The sequence below is a fragment of the Staurois parvus genome, unplaced genomic scaffold (assembly GCF_062004578.1).
Source record: "Staurois parvus isolate SC_StPar_1 unplaced genomic scaffold, SC_StPar_1.0 ptg000064l, whole genome shotgun sequence".
Classification (NCBI taxonomy): Eukaryota; Metazoa; Chordata; class Amphibia; order Anura; family Ranidae; genus Staurois; species Staurois parvus.
This window is the reverse complement of record NW_028317860.1, coordinates 6401571-6419065: the sequence shown is the minus strand read 5'-3', so window position 1 is coordinate 6419065 and position 17495 is coordinate 6401571. Positions and strand designations below refer to the sequence as shown.

General features: G+C 40.2%; 1 protein-coding gene across 2 annotated transcripts in view; it reads left to right on the top strand.

The window, feature by feature from the left end:
- The window catches only part of VWA8 (von Willebrand factor A domain containing 8), a 422826-nt gene that overhangs the window by 17973 nt on the left and 387358 nt on the right, over nucleotides 1-17495 (top strand). For both annotated transcript variants that reach the window (XM_089668819.1, XM_089668820.1), the window contains exon 3: nucleotides 2639-2716. In XM_089668819.1, the coding sequence (XP_089524945.1) occupies nucleotides 2639-2716 (78 nt within the window). The remainder of the gene's footprint in view (nucleotides 1-2638; nucleotides 2717-17495) is intronic.

Sequence of the window (17495 nt, the reverse complement as noted above, 5' to 3'; positions counted from 1 at the left end):
AGAAGTAATTGGACAATTGAATCAAAAGCTGTTTCATGTCTAGGTGTAGGCTACTCCTTCATTATTTCTTAATCAGTTAAGCAGGTAAAAGGTCTGGAGTTGACCTTGTGGTGTGGTATTTGCATTTGGAATCTATTGCTGTGAATCTACATCTTGCGTTCAAAGGAGCTGACATTGCAAGTGAAACAGGCCATTGTAAGGTTTCAAAAAGGAAACAAATCCATGAGAGAGATAGCAGCAACATTAGGAGTGGTCATATCAACAGTTTGGTACATTCTGAGGAAAGAAGAACGCATTGGTGAGCTCAGCAACATAGAAAGGCATGGACGTCCACGGAAGACAACAGTGGTGGATGACCACAGGATCATCTCTATAGTAAAGAAAAACCCATTCACAACATCCAGACAAGTGAAGGACACTCTCCAGGAGGTGGGCATATCATTGTCAAAGTCTACAATCAACAGAAGACTTCATGAGAGCAAATACAGAGGGTTCACAACAAGGTGCAAACCATTTATAAGCCGGAAGAATAGAAAAGCCAGATTAGACTTTGCCAAAAACATCCAAAAAGCCAGACCAGTTCTGGAAAAGCATTCTTTGGATGGATGAAACTAAGATTAATCTGTACCAGAATGATGGGAAGAAAAAAGTGTGGCGAAGGCTTGGGACAGCTCATGATCCAAAGCACACAACGTCATCTGTAAAACATGGTGGTAGAGGCTAGGTGATAGCATGGGCATGTATGGCTCCCAGTGGCACTGGGTCATTGGTATTTAATGATGATGTGGCAGAAGACAGAAGCAGACAGATGAATTCTGCAGGGTTTAGAGATATACTGTCAGCCGAGATTCAGCCAAATGCAGCAAAGTTGATTGGAGGGCACTTCACAATACAGATGGACAATGATCCAAAACACACTGCAAAAGCAACCCAGGAGCTTTTTAAGGAAAAGTAGAATATTCTGAAATGACCGAGTCAGTCACCTGATCTCAACCTGCAGAAAGATCCACAAACCAAGAACAACTGAAGACAGCTGCAATTAGAGCCTGGCAAAGCATCAGAAAGGAGGAAACCCAGTCTTTGGTAATGTCCATGGGTTCCAGACTTCAGGCAGTCATTGCCAGTAAAGAATTCTCAACAAAATATAAAAAAATTAACGTTTTATTTATGATTATATTCATTTGTCCAATTACTTTTGGTCCCTTGAAAAAGAAGGAATGGCTACTCTTAAGAGCTATAATTCCTAAACCCTTTCTTCAATTTGGATGTACAAAGCCTCAAATTAAACCTGAGTGCGCACTTTCAGCCCATATCCATTATATAACTATAGCTTGAATATGTTTTGGTAAATACCTGAAAAACTACAGTTATGCCTGTGTCCAAATATATATTGACCTAAGTGTTTTACCTGGAGCTGAGATTCCGTTCGGGCGGATTTTCCTTTAATCCGAGCTTGGGCTTCAGGCATTGCTTCTATACTGTACATCGAGGAGAACCTAGAATGAGGGTTTATCTGTCCATTTACATCTTTTGCTGGGGCATATTTTTTGTTGAAAAGAAAGACCTGAGACCTTGTGTGGACTGTGGAGACCTAAATAACATAATGGTTAAAAACAGATGCCCTCTGCCTCTTGTTCTTGAACTTTTCCAGTGCTTTAGAACAGCAAAAGTGTTCAAGAAACATGACCTACAAGATGCATATAACTTGGTAAGGATTTGGGAAGGGGACAATGGAAAACAGCTTTTTGTACTCAGGGCACTTTAAGTACTTAGTCATGCTGTTTGGAACACTTCTTAGCTTTCCGGGAACATCCATTATATGCAAAGGCTGAGAAGTGCGAGTTCGAGAAAGAAAGAAAGAAAGAGAATCTATTCAATTTCTTGGATTGACTATTTCAACCTCAGGTATTGCAATGGATCTGCAGAAAGTTTGTGCCATTCTTGAGTGGCCACTGCCAACAGATCAAAAAGGAATCCAGAGGTTCATTGTATTCGCCAATTTTTATTAGAAACTTATCAAAAATTTCTCAGCCTATAATCAGCCCTATTACTCAGCTCACCAAACAAAATAATCAATTCCAGTGGATTTGAGCACCGCAACTCATTTTTGATAAATTGAAAGCTCTTTTTGCTTTGGTACCAATTTTGTAACATTCTCACCCTGTGCTGCCTTATGTCCTTGAAGAAGATGCTTCAGAAAACACAGTTGGTACATTCTATCTCAACGCCAAGCATCAAAAGGACCATTGTAAAAGCTCCAAAGTCTTGTGAGTCCTAAAATGCCCCACCAAGGGATGGTCATGGATCAGATTTAGGACTGACACAAGCTTGAGGGTACAAAATCATTATGCTCATGCAGGAAAAAAACAATCCATCTTGTTCTTGCAACTGAGAGTTACACGGTGGACCATCTTTCCTTGATATGTGTTTGACAACAAGTCTCCGGACAGCAACAGAAAACATTGTTGGAGGTAGAATAGTGTCCGGCTGAGTTGCTTCCTTTTCTTCTGAGAACATGTAGGAGCAAAATGTGTGCTTTAGGCTACTGTTCCTTTAGTTGTGTTTGTGAGGGGTTTGTATATTCAGAATATAGGGGGATAGATATATTCAAAATGTTTTTTCTGCTTTATTTCTTTAGGTGATATTATTAACATTGGAGATGTATCCTATACAATAAAAGATCCGAGAAACCCAGAACTGGTACCTCAGAGCTACAGTAAGTCTCTTTGATTTCATGTTTGTGATATGTAAGTATGAATAGGCAAAATAACAAGGTGATTATATTGCAGGCATTGTAAGCATTCTATACTTGCCTTGTCAGTGCTTCCCCAGTGCCTTGTCCCACTACTAGAGCCCCCAGAATTACTTGTGCAAGATGAACCTTTCCTGCAAGGTTAGGTAAATTCTGAGGGCAGTGTCAAGTGTCACCCTTCACTTCCCCAATCCTATTCCCCCATACTAGGGTTCTGGTGGAGAGAAAATGATAGAAAGGAAAGTACAGGAGGCCTATGCTATTAGGTTTGCATAAGCACCTCATATTCTGTTTAAAAAGAATTACATTTGACTGAATGAATTTCTTTCTTGGAAATGGTGTACTAGACTTAAAAAAACAATACTTTACCTTGAAAACTGTGGCACCTGCCATGGGCATTTGGTTAACTTAATGGGTAACTCCACTAAATGGGGAAAAAAAATAGCGAATACAAAAAAATATACAATTGTTACACAAGCCATGTTGTAATTGCATGTTATTATTACTTTTCCTTTTCAATCTGCAGCACTGTCTTTAAAAAAAAGTAAAAAATCAATGCAACATGGCTATCCGGAGGCATTAAGAGTGCACAGCTGGTGTACAGAGTGTAATGATTGTGCGCAATGGGCGCATGAAAATCTCTATGCGGCGGTCATGTTGTTCAGGTTCCAAGTCCCCCGTGCCATTTTTTCATAAGAAGAGACATAGCTGCAGTGACCTTCCCCCAACTTCAGTTTATACAATCAAAACAACTTTAGGCTGCATTCCAGAATATTCTTATCAGATACTTGAGGGGACACATGCAGACCCTCTCACGCCTATTATATGAATACACACTTCAGTGTAGAAGTCTTTGTGAAGTCGCAAGTTTGAGCAACCTGTAAAACAAACAGGTATCCTGCCTGATCACCCCATCATAAATACCTTAGCTGAAGTCTTTAGCAACACACATTTCTGCCTTGGTGGAATTAATCACTTCAGGGTATTTTATAACTCATGAAACAACAGTAAAGTCAGAATAGGGGCATATTTACTTCCACCAGTTAATCCATAATGTTTTAAATCCAAATGTCTCTATCTTTGATAATCTAGATTATGGTTCTGCAAGCTTGAAAATCTTTGGCAGGGTGAGGCTGAGAGTGTCGTTGTTGCAATTCAGTGACAGTGAGGTGTGATGTAGACCAGCCATTTGTCACAAGTCGGAGAAAAGGGCAGTGGTTTGTCACATAGCTCCTACAAAAATGTAATTTCCATTTTTCTCAACAAAAGTGGAGCTACTCTTTAAAATATTGAAGGTTATTTGTAATATATTAAGAGAAAAGACAAGGTAGTCTTTGACAAAGTGCCCACTGGATATTGAGAACTGTGTGGAGGTTTCAGCTTGTAGTCCCAATATAGTGGTCATGTACTGAGGAGGCTCTGCAAGTAGTCCAATAGTGACTGCTGACCGTACATCATGGACGGGATGCCATATCTGTGATGGTAGAGTCCTGTGAAAACACCATGTGGTGTGAAGGTGGCGTGTGGGGAATGGAGGTAGGGGGCGTGTGACCACACTGACGCGTTTCGTCCCACCTACTTCCGGTGAGTATTTACTGTGGGAGGTCTCCCCCATGCCAGGGGTTGGGTTTTTACAACTTTGGGTGACTACCAGGTCCCCAATGCAATGTTTTTACTTTGTATGTTTTTTCATGAATAAATACATCTTTGAGGTTAGCCTTTTAGGTGTGCAGCCTATTTTCTTTCATGGGGGTGCCATTAACCATAGAGCCCGTGCAATTTTTGTGCAGCACTGCAATTTGTGTGTGGCAACATATGCATGCGGGAATAAGTGCAATTTGTGAACCTAGCCTTAGCCCCCCCCCCACAAACCCCCATAAATACCTGTTGATTGCAGTGAAGTCCACCTCATAAAGCTTCCTGTAAAGATGTGGCAATGATCCTGCACTGCTCAAGTCAGAGCAGAGTTACCACTCTTATGTAGGCTGTGCCTACATCAGTGGGATGAAAAATATGTTTCAGGGGCATAGCTATGAGCACTGTCAACACTGACTGGCAAGCTTGTAGCATGTCAACCAGCAGCTGGCCACACCTAGTCCTGTGTATTGCTTTTAGATTGGCAATACTATGTCTGTTTTTGAAACCCTCCCAGTGCAGCGGTGTTTGGGAGGGGAAGCATATGAGACACAAAGGAGGATTTTGTTCAGTCAGGGAAGTAAAAAAGTTTTTTTTTGTTTACTTTATCATGCTTCTGTGTTACACAGTAACTGGATGTGGTACCGTACTTGTTTAGATTGTTGTACAGGAGCCTTTGGATGTACTTTAGGCTAAATAGGAAAGATTAGACCTCTTTATTCTTGTCTGTGTCCCTGTTTCTAATTTACTTCACTTTTTGTCTGAAAAAAAGTTTGTCCCCAGAACCGAAAATGCGGAAAAATCTCTATAAAGGAGCCCTGTTTAGCAGTAAAGCTTGACAGAAGTTCTAGCCCTTATCTACTCTATTCATAACTAAGTAAAAGGTTTTGACTATAGATACACTCTAAAGTAGAACTATAAGCAAAATGTTTTACTTTATTTTGGATAGAGTTAAGGGATGGTTATAACTAGTGGTGCACCAAAATGAAAATTCTGGTGCCGATACCGAAAATTCAGAATGCATGTGGCCGAAAACGGAAACCGAAATGTCTGCATATGTGGGGAGCCTCACATGTTTTTGCATTTTTTTTTTACTAAAATGTGTATTTTTATTTATTTATTTTTTTTAACTTATGATTTTATTGCTATCACATAGGGGATCAATAGTCCCCTATGTGATAGTATATGAGTGAGAGATCCTCTTTGTTGGGGGGAGGGGGTTGGCGGCAGTGTGTGCAAGGAGGGGGCAGGAGAGGAGCAGTGTATACACTCAGGCTGCTGCTCTATGTTAGTGCCGGTTTTTAAATGTAATTACCGGCTTTTTTTTTCTTTCACTAAAGCTCCAAGAAGGAGCTGTCATTCTCCCGCTGCTAAAGGAAACAAAGGGGCGGGGTCACCCAGTGACATTACCTCAGTGACCCCACCCCTTTATTTCTTTTAGGGGCGGGGAGAATGACAGCTCCTTCTTGGAGCTTTACTGAAGGAAAAAAAAAGCTGATAATTACATTTAAAACCGGCAGTAATATTTAACGGTAGCTCACTATATACACTGCTCCTATCCTGCCTTTAAACACCCCCCTCCCCCCTCCCCGCAACATTTGCAGTACACACAACCCCCTGTATTGGCACCTGTATCAGCTACATTTTTCCTATCGGCAAAATGCCAATAGGGTTATTTTTGACATATGTCTCGGCCTCCAAAATTTCAGACAATTTCTAGTTATAACCCGTCAGGTCAATTTTTGCCAACTGTGTAGGAAGTAAGAGGAAATCCCTGCAAAATAAGGTAATCCCTTGGTGCCCCCCCAGGTTACCAGAATTAGTGTCCCCATTGGAAGATTTCCCCTTTATTTCTTTTCTAGGGACAACCCAAAATGTGGGATCTTTTTTTTACTTGTATTTTCAATGGTAAAGGTAAACAGGATAAATAGGGTGAATCTTCCTAATGGGGCAGAGTCAGCAATAAAAACTGACGGGTTCTATCCCTCTCCAGTCTGTCCAAAACGAAAAAAAGTTTTGCATTTAGTTATAGCCACTTCGTATATGTATATATTGTGTGTGCGTGTGTATATATATATACACACAATGGGGATCGAAAGGTTGGGCACCCCAGCTAAAAATTTGTATTAATGTGCATAAAGAAGCCAAGGAAAGATGGAAGGATCTCCAAAAGGCATCAAATTACAGATTAGACATTCTTATAATATGTCAACAAAAGTTAGATTTTATTTCCATCATTTACACTTTCAAAATAACAGAAAACAAAAAAATGGCGTCTGCAAAAGTTTGGGCACCCTGCAGAGTTAATATCTTGTACTGCCCCCTTTGGCAAGTATCACAACTTGTAAACGCTTTTTGTAGCCAGCCAAGAGTGTTTTCAATTCTTGTTTGAGGTATCTTTGCCTATTCTTCCTTACAAAAGTCTTCCAGTTCTTTGAGATTTCTAGGCTGTCTGTCACGCACTGCTCTTTTAAGGTCTATCCATAGATTTTCAATTATGTTGAGGTCAGGAGATTGTGAAGGCCATGGCGAAACCTTCAGTTTACGCCTCTTGATGTAATCCCCCGTGGATTTCGAAGTGTGTTTAGGATCATTATCCATTTGTAGAAGCCATCCTCTCTTTAACTTCAGCTTTTTCACAGATGGCATCAAGTTACCATCCAAAATTTGCTGAAATTGTATTGAATCCATTTTTCCTTCTACTTGGGAGATGTTCCCTGTGCCACTGGCTGCAACACAACCCCAAAGCATGATTGATCCAACCCCATGCTTAACAGTTGGACAGAGGTTCTTTTCATTAAATTCTGTGCCCCTTCTTCTCCAAACGTACCTTTGCTCATTCCGGCCAAAAAGTTCAATTTTAACCTCATCGGTCCACAGAACTTGTTTCCAAAATGCATCAGGCTTGTCTATATGTTCATTTTCAAAGTTCAAACAATGATTTTTGTGGTGAGGACGTAGAAGAGGTTTTCTTCTGATGACTCTTCCATGAAGACCATATTTGTACAAGTATCTCTTTATAGTGGAATAGTGTACCACAACTCCAGTGTCTGCCAGATCTTTCTGGAGGGATCGTGCAGTCAAACGTGGGTTTTGAATTGTTTTTCTCACAATCCTGCGAGCTGTTCTGTCTGATATTTTTCTTGGTCTTCCAGATGTTGCTTTAACTTCCACTGTTCTTGATGACTGCCATTTCTTAATTACATTCCGAACAGAGGATATTGACATCTGAAAACGCTTTGCTATCTTCTTATAGCCTTCTCCAGCTTTGTGAGCGTCAACTATTTTCAGTTTCAGGTTTCTAGACAACTGCTTAGAAGAACCCATAGTGCTGATTGTTGGGGCAAGGTCAGATAAGTCTGGGCATTTAAAACCTTTGAGATTGACATCACCTGGTCTTCCCAGACGATGATTGAGAACAATCCATGACACTGGCAGGTCTCAGCTTTGCAAAGGGGGCAGTGCATGCTGTAAATTCTGCAGGATGCCCAAACTTTTGCAGATGCCATTTTTTTGTATTCTCTTATTTCGAAAGTGTAAATGATGGAAATAAAATCTAACTTTTGTTGACATATTATAAGAATGTCTAATCTGTAATTTGATGTCTTTTGGAGATTTTTCCATCTTTCCTTGGCTTCTTTATGCACATTAATACAAATTTTTAGCTGGGGTGCCCAAACTTTCGATCCCCACTGTATATACTTTGCGGTTTTGAAGTGGTTTACCGGAGCCATGGCTGCAGCTGTCAGCCATAACACCGGTATTGGGTTTTTTTCAGCTGATTCCCTACTTGCTAACAGTGATCCGAGTGGCTGATTATTACACCCCCCACCCCGCCACTCTCCAGAGCACTTTTCTTCTTTTCCTGGCTCTTACTCCCCACCAGAGGGATCGGGATCCAAGCCGGTGGTTGCGGTCAAAGATCGGGGGCCAGAACATCCCTGATCATCTTTATGGTCTAGGACAGTGGTGGGCAACCTTTTTTTTCAACTGAGCCAAATCTCGCCAAAACCACGATTGAAATTTATTTTGAGAGCCACATTTTTAAAACTGAAAATACATCTCCCATATAGTAATTCATCCCCCATAGTAATTCATCCCCCATATAGTAATTCATCCCCCATAGTAATTCATCCCCCATATAGTAATTCATCCCCCATAGTAATTCATCCCCCATATAGTAATTCATCCCTCGTAGTAATTAATCCCCCATATAGTAATTCATCCCCCATATAGTAATTCATCCCCCATAGTAATTCATCCCCCATATAGTAATTCATCCCCCATATAGTAATTCATCCCCCATAGTAATTCATCCCCCATATAGTCATTAATCCCCCATAGTAATTCATCCCCCATATAGTAATTCATCCCCCCTATAGTAATTCATACCCCCTATAGTAATTCATCCCCCATATAGTAATTCATCCCCCATAGTAATTCATCCCCCATATAGTAATTCATCCCCCATATAGTAATTCCTCCCCCATAGTAATTCATCCCCCATAGTAATTCATCCCCCATAGTAATTAATCCCCCATATAGCAATTCATCCCCCATGGTAATTCATCCCCCATGGTAATTCATCCCCCATATAGTAATTCATCCCCCATATAGTAATTCATCCCCCATATAGTAATTCATCCCCCATATAGTAATTCATCCCCCATATAGTAATTCATCCCCCATAGTAATTCATCCCCCATAGTAATTCATCCCCCATAGTAATTCATCCCCCATAGTAATTAATCCCCCATATAGCAATTCATCCCCCATAGTAATTCATCCCCCATATAGTAATTCATCCCCCATATAGTAATTCATCCCCCATATAGCAATTCATCCCCCATAGTAATTCATCCCCCATATAGTAATTATCCCCCATATAGTAATTCATCCCCCATATAGTAATTCATCCCCCATATAGTAATTCATCCCCCATATAGTAATTCATCCCCCTTATAGTAAGTCCCCCATATAGTAATTCATCCCCCATATAGTAATTCATCCCCCATATAGTAATTCATCCCCCATAGTAATTCATCCCCCATATAGTAATTCATCCCCCATAGTAATTCATCCCCCATATAGTAATTCATCCCCCATATAGTAATTCATCCCCCATATAGTAATTCATCCCCCCTATAGTAAGTCCCTCGTGTCAATTCACTTACCTTTGCTCCGCGCGTTCCTCTCGCCGTGTTCCCGCGCCGTTCTGGTCTTCAGGGCGGACTGTGAGAGGAGAGGAGTTCGTCACGCTGCCCCGCCTACATCCTGGCTGCCCCGCCTACATCCTGACAGCTGCAGAGTCCTGACTTTTGGGGCGGCCGCCCGAGAGGAGGGAGGGGAGGGGGCGGCTGCCCAAGAGGAGGGAGGGGAGGGGGCGGCCGCCCGAGAGGAGGGAGGGGAGGGGGCGGCCGCCCGAGAGGAGGGAGGGGAGCGGGCGCCCGGCACACAGAAGAGCCGCATTTAAGTTTGTAAAGAGCCGCGGCTTGCTGACCACTGGTCTAGGAGACTGAAAGCGATGAGCATTTTGTCACTTTCAGTTAGGGAAAATTTAAACTGAGCCTTTTTTTGCTGGAAAGCATGATATTAATGTTTTTTTTAATTTTATCTCATGTTTTCAAGGGTAGAGGAGAAATATGGGGTCTTGTAGACTTCAGAGGTCTCCATAAAGAGGATCTGTCATGCTGTATCGCTATCACAAGGGATGTTTAAATTTCTTGTGGTGCAATAAGAGCGATCAAACAAAATTTAAAGGGACAGTGTAAAAATACAATTTTTTAAATAAATTAAATAATTCTAATAAAAAAATATAAAGTGCCCCTGTCCCCTGTGCTCGCGTGCAGAGGCAAACACATATGTAGGTTGCACATGCATATGTAAACGGTGTTTGCACCACATGTGGGGTATTGCTCAAGCGTTATAGCGAGAGCAATAATTCTAGCTGTAGACCTCCTTTGTAAGGCTGCTTTCACACTGAGGAGTTTTTGAAGCATTTTTGCATAAAAAAAAAAAAAGCCTAAAAAGCTCAAGAAAATTGCTTCCCTATGTATCTGAATGTATATCTGAGGCATTGGGATTGCAGTGTGGTTTAAAAACTGCTGCTTGCAGCATCTTTGAGGCATGTTTGGGGAGTTAAAAAAAAATAGCCTCAAAAATGCCTCTTACCATGAAATGAACGGTAACCACCTCAAAAACGCTCTAAAAACACTTAAATCCGCTCCAAAAATGCAGTGCACATGTGAGCAGACCTTGCTAATGGGGGGCTTCCAGATTCCGATATGCCCCCACCTGCAGACCCCCAGAACCACAGCCCTGGGTTGTGGGGAAGAGGCCCTTGTCCTCATCAACATGGGGACAAGGTGCTTTGGGGGGGGGGCTCCCCCTACCCCAGAGCACCCCCCCATGTTGAGGGCATGTGGCCTGGTATGGTTCAGGAGGGGGGGCTTGTCCCCTCCCCTTTCCTGACCTAACGCGCTGCATGTTTGGATAAGGGTCTGGTATGGATTTTGGGGGGGGCACGCCATTTTTTTTTTTTTTTGGCGTGGGGGTTCCCCTCAAAATTCATACCAGACCCAAAGGGCTTGGTATGGATGGATGGATTATTTTTTAATTGCCAGCAATTCTTTCTTTTACATTCAGCTGTCAGTGGGGAACCCTGCAGATAGCTGAAACATTAATGCATGCTTTTCACTACTAAAATACTGCCTGACTTGACAAAATAACTTTTGTGGTATTTTAGTAGCTTTTTTTAGTGAATTCAAACATTCAAATCTGCCCAATTTGAACAACCAAAGTAAGTCACATGTCCAGGATGTTCCGCTTGAAAAACGCTTCAAAAATGCCTCAAAAACGCTCCAAATCTAGTAATTTTTCAAGCGTTTTTTAGGCAAACCAGTGTGAAAGCAGCCTAACTCGAAGCTGGTGACTTGTAAAAATAGCTTTGCCAGTGGAGATTTTTAAGTATCATAGTTTGTCGCCATTCCACAAGCATGCACAATTTTAAAGTGTGACATGTTTAGTATCTATTTACTCAGCATAACATCATCTTTTATATATTTTACCAAAAATTGCATTATGTATTGTGTTTTTTGTGCATTAAAATTCATTAAAGTGTATTTTTTCCCAAAAAATTGTGTTTGAAAAGCCGCTGCAAAAACACTGTGTAACGTAAAAAAATTGGAACAACAATTTTATTCTCTACGGCCTCTGCTAAAAAAATATATAATGTTTGGGGGGTTCTAAGTAATTTTCTAGAAAAAATACTGAGGTTTACTTGTGAACAAAAAGTGTCAGAAAAGGCCTGGTCTTAAAGTGGATAGTGTGTTTGTATGCTTTCATTTTGCTGTTGTTTGCTTTTCTTTAATGCCCAACCACTTTATGTTTATGTCCTTAAATTAGAAGCTTAAGTGTGTTTGATTTCTCTTCTTGGAATATGTTAAGGCAGCTACACTACGGAAATTTCCTTAGTACTTAATATGCCTACAGCAGTTCTGATTTTTCCTCCCATGAGACCTGCAGCTTAAAACAGCTCTAACCTAATTTGTTTTTCTCTTGGTATTTAGCTAATGCGCATATTAATGAACAAACCCACTAAAATATTATTTTTGGTAGTGTATTAATATCTGGACATGACACAGTTGTAAATAATATAAAATGAAATATTGGGAGATAAAATATATGACATTACTGTATGTGATGGAATATTCTGATTCTGCGGTATTTAAGAAATTGCCAACACAATCTAATGTCTTTTTTTTTTTGGATCACACAAAAGGTTAATGAATAACAAAAATGTATTCAGAAAGCAATATTTGAATAGGCCAGCCAGCTTTGGGGGATTCCAGAACAATTACAGACATTCCACAATAAATGGCAAAATGTATGTCATTTTTTTAACTTGCAGGTTCTTATATTGTTTCATATGCTCTAACATTGGTGCCTAAAATAGTAGTATTGCTTACAAAAACCAGGCTTAAAATTGTACAACTTATTACCTTCAGTTCTGATTTTCCATGTCATATTGAAGTTTCTTTAAAATGTAAAGTTTGAACACTGAACTATACCTTCTTCTCTTCAGGTGTCTATCGTAGCAACTAATCTTCAGTGCTTCTAATATGCTTGGCCATACTTCCTTATGCCCCATAACTAACCCATCAATGACAGAGACAGCTTCGCTAATCAATCATGATGAGTATACTCTAGTAGGCCTTTGACAATTAGAAGTGTTCTTTATAATATTTTAGAGACTTTCATTTTCACTCCAATACAGAAACTATAAGGAAACAATAAAATGAAGATAAGTCAATGCTTTGTGCACAGTCTGGGTTTAGGACCCAAGGGACTCTACAGGAAGATTAATCTGTAGACTAACAAAGGTACTAGCGGGAACAACAAGGTGCAATCCTGTTGAATTATTGTTATCCTAGCCACTTTTAAGTCCTAATGTGGTTCAGTTTAAAAAGCTATGAAAAAATTTAAAGCCCAACTTCAGCAGCAACTCTTTTTGGATTTGTATAAAAAAGTAGTAGTAGATTTGAAATGCATGCTGTGCCCCAGTAGAGGTTACTCTTCTCTTCCTGTTCTGATACATATTCCCCGGCAAGAAATGGATGAGAAATCTCCCTTGTGGTGAAATTGACAGCATTAGAAACCTGACAGAGCTTCTAAGCCTTCCACATGCTACTTGACAGGTTATAGGGTGATTTTTCTTCACTTTCTATTATAACACCCATCAATTGGGCAAGAATTATTAAAATGTTTTCAGTGTGGCGACACAGACTGAGGTTCTAACCTTTTCAAAGTCCAAATAAAAGCTGCACTCAAACCTTTATTGATAGGTGCTCAAACTAAATGCCATGTGGTAGGCTAAAGAAAAGTATCCCCACACCTTGATGCTACCACCACCATGTTTCACGGTGGGGATGATGTGTTCAGGGTGATGTGAAGTGTTAGTTTTCTGCTACACATAGCATTTTGCTTTAAGGCCAGAAAGTTCAATTTTGGTCTCATCTGACCAGAGTACCTCCTTCCACATGTTTGCTGTGTCCCCCACATGGCTTCTTGCAAACTGCAAACGGGACTTCTTATGGCTTTCTTTTAACAATGGCTTTCTTCTTTCCACTCTTCCATAAAGGCCAGATTTGTGGAGTGCACGACCAATAGTTGTCCTGTGGACAGATTCTCCCACTTGAGCTGTGTATCTTTGCAGCTCCTCCAGAGTTACCATGAGCTTCTTGGCTGTTTCTCTGATTAGTGCTTTTCTTGCCCGACATGTCAGTTTAGGTGGAGGGCAATCTCTTGGTAGGCTTGCCATACTCTTTCCATATTCGGGTTGAACAGTGCTCCGTTAGAGTTTTTTTATAACCTAACCTGGCTTCAAACTTCTCCACAATTTTATCCCTGACCTATCTGTTGTGTTTTTGCCCTTCATGATGGTGTTTATTCTCGAATGTTCTCTAACAAACCTCTGAGGACTTCATAGAACAATTGTATTTATACTGAGTCTAAATTACACACAGGTGGACTGTATTTACTAATTAGGTGACTTCTGAAGGCAATTGGTTCCACTAGATTTTAGTTAGGGATATCAGAGTAAAGGGGGTGAATACAAATGCACGCCACACTTTGCAGATATTTATTTGTAAAAAAATTGGAAAATCATTTATCATTTTCCTTCCACTTCACAATTATGTACCACTTTGCGTTGGTCTGTCACATAAAATCCCAAAAAAATACATAAGGGGTATGAATACTTTTTCAAGGCACTGTACTTGGGAAGAAGTGCTGCGGAACCTTGATGTGCTTATACTGTGACTTTTATGTTTGAAATATCCATCTAAATATCTTACATACACTATTTAAAGTGGCCTTTCTCAACCTTTTCTACATAGAGGAAACCTTGAAATATCTTTCTGGTCTCAGGGAACCCCTGTTAAAAACTACTGTATCTACAACTCATGAAACATTAGTGTGATGGTCAGTGGCAAGAATGCTCCTTACACTTGTGATCAAAGTATTCATACCCCTTATGTATTTTATTGGGATTTTATGTGACAACCCAACACAAAGTGTTACATAATTGTGAAGTGGAAGGAAAATGATAAATGATTTTCAAAATTTGGCAAGAATTCCCCCTTACAGATCACCAAAAAGATCAATTATGTCAGTGGGAACTTATCTGAAAGGCAGAAATTGCTCATTGCTTAAGGAACTTCAGGTTCCATGGGATCCTGGTTGGGAAATCCTGAGTTAGGGCCTAATTAAATTATAACTGTTAACTGCATATGTGTACAATGAAACATTAAATTTGTTATACAATTGAAAATGACATGTTCAAGACAACATTTCCATGGCATTCATTGAGCTGCTGTCTGTGGTGCTGAAGATTGCTCATTTCTTTACATTTGTTTCCAGTTGCTTCTGTTCCTTAGCTGTATACACTGATTTTTAATGTACATTCTCACATCTGTGTGTATGTGTATGTGTATATATATATATATATATATATATATATATATATTTTGGAAACCGATATCTTTAAAACAAACAAAAAAAAAATGCGCTTATCGTATGGGCAGGCAGTTTTACACAGACAGGAAGAATCAATAAACTACCACAGCGCTCAACAGCGCCGTGGTAGTTCATTGACAACTACAATGCACGGCTGCGCTTTCTTTGTTTTATAGCCGTGAGTATGGGGAGAAGAATCCCCATCATGCTGCCACAAGGAGGGGGAGAGATCAGGGGAAGAGGGGTCTATTGCTGAACATGTTACACCCTAAATATGGATGTAACACATTCAGAAAGGTGAACTTATCCTTTAAGATGCTGATTGACAAGTTGGTATTTATTTGCTTGCTTTGATTTGAAGCATTTTATAAGCCAGTTGTTTGGTCTTATAATCCAGAATGCATGCATTCCTCATTACTGTTTTGTCAGTGGCTGTTTGAAGAATGGAAGTTTTACAGAAAACTTAAAGCAGCATAATAGACTCCTGCTAAATACATGGTTTAAGTTAGTATAGGCATGGCCAAAAATATTGGCACCCCTACATTTCTGTCAGATAATGCACCACTTCACCCAGACAATTGCAATTAGAAATGTTCAGGCATTCTCATGTTTATTTCTTTTTTTTGTATTGGTATGTCACAAAACGTGGAGAAACAAAAAGCCAAATCTGACACATTCCACACAAAACTCCAAAAATGGACTGGACAAAATGATTGGCACCCTCCAATTTATTAATAGCTTCCTGTAACCATCAATAAGTTTCTTACATCTCTCTACTGGAATTTTGGACCACTCTTTTTTCACCAACTGCTCCAGGTCTCTCAGTTTTTAAGATTTCCTTTTCCCATTTACTGTTTTGAGATCTCTCAACAGATGCAGTATGGGATTAAGATCTGGACATATTGCTGGCTAGTTCAGTACTCACCAGCACCTTGTCTGAAACCATTTCTGGGTGTTTTTTGATGTGTGATTTGGGTCATCGCCCTACTGCAAGATCCACGACCTCTGATAGAGACCCAACTTTCTGACACTGGGCCTTACATTGCATCCCAGAATAATTTGATATTCTTCAGCTTTCATAATGCAATGCACACAGTCAAGACATCCAGTGCAGCAGCAAAGCTACCCCAAAACATCAGTGAAACTTCACCATACTTGACTGTAGGCACTGTATTCTTTTCTTTAAAGGCCTCATTTCTTTTTCTGAAAACAATAGAATGATGGGCTTTACCAAAAAGCTGTAATTTAGTTTTGTCTATCCACAGCACATTCTCCTAAAAGGATTTCCGTTTCCTCAGGTAAATTTTGGCAATCTCCAATCTGGATTTCTTATCTTTCTGTGTCAGCAATGGGGTCCTCCTGGGTTTCCTACCATAGCATCCTATTTTATTCAGATGGTGACATGTAGTGCGAGATGACACAGTTGTACCCTGTGCCTGAAGGTCAGCTTGAATCTGGAAGTTGATTGAGGTTCTTTAGCTACCATTTGAACAGTCCTTCATTGCAATCTTTGATCAATTTTTCTCTTTCATCCATGTCAAGGGAGATTAGTTACAGTGCCATGGGCTGTAAACTTCTTGACAATGTTGCGCACAGTGGACACAGGAACATTAAGATCTCTGGAGATGGACTTGTAACCTTGAGATTGTCCATGCTTTTCCACAATTTCTGTTCTCAAATTCTCAGACAATTCTTTGCTGCTCTTTCTCTTCTCCATGCTCCATGTTGCACACAGACAGGTTGAGTTAATTTTACACCATTTTAACTGGTTGCTGGTGTGATTTCTATATTGTCAGCGCCTGTTAATCGATACAGGTGAGTTTAATTACAAATTACAGGAGCATCTCAAACTTGGAATGCAATTATTTCTTACAGTTTTCAAAAGGTGCCATCCCAATGACACCAATACAGTGATCAGTGCTAATAAAAAGCACTGACACTGTACTAATGGCACTGGGCAGGAAGGGGTTAATGAGTGGGCGATGAAGGGTTAACTGTGTGCTGTTTCACATTATGTGCTGTGTGTGTACTTTCAAGTGTAAGCACACTACTTTGTAATGCTTTGCAGAGCCATACAAAGCAGTGTGCAGGAGCTGACGGGAGAAAACTGTATCGTTTACATACAGTTCTTTCCCTCTCGGTAATACTTGGTGATCACTGGGTGCTGACAAGTAATCAATGTCCAGGACTCGGTGACTGACTGCCGAGGCCGCAAATGGCGGCACAGGTAGGGCTCGCACGCGCCCACTACCCGGAACTGTGTGTATAATATATATATATATACATGATTTTGCACACCCGTGCCTCCCTGTACCTGTAGAAGTGTTTCTGCTATAGGGCTGAAGGTTAACTTCAAATTTTATTTCACTGATGGTTGAACTTTTCCAAGAGACAACTTGGTCATCATAATTAATGTATCTTGGACCTTGTTGATAGCATTGAATAAAAAATAACTTCTGATTTCAGTTAAGAAAATCCTAGCATAATATGCAATGAGCCTAGATTTGTGAGGTCAGGCCCTACACAGTGGGAGCAAGTTAGATAAACAGGACTTATGTTTTAAACATAGATGGACTCTGCAGTCAATGTACAT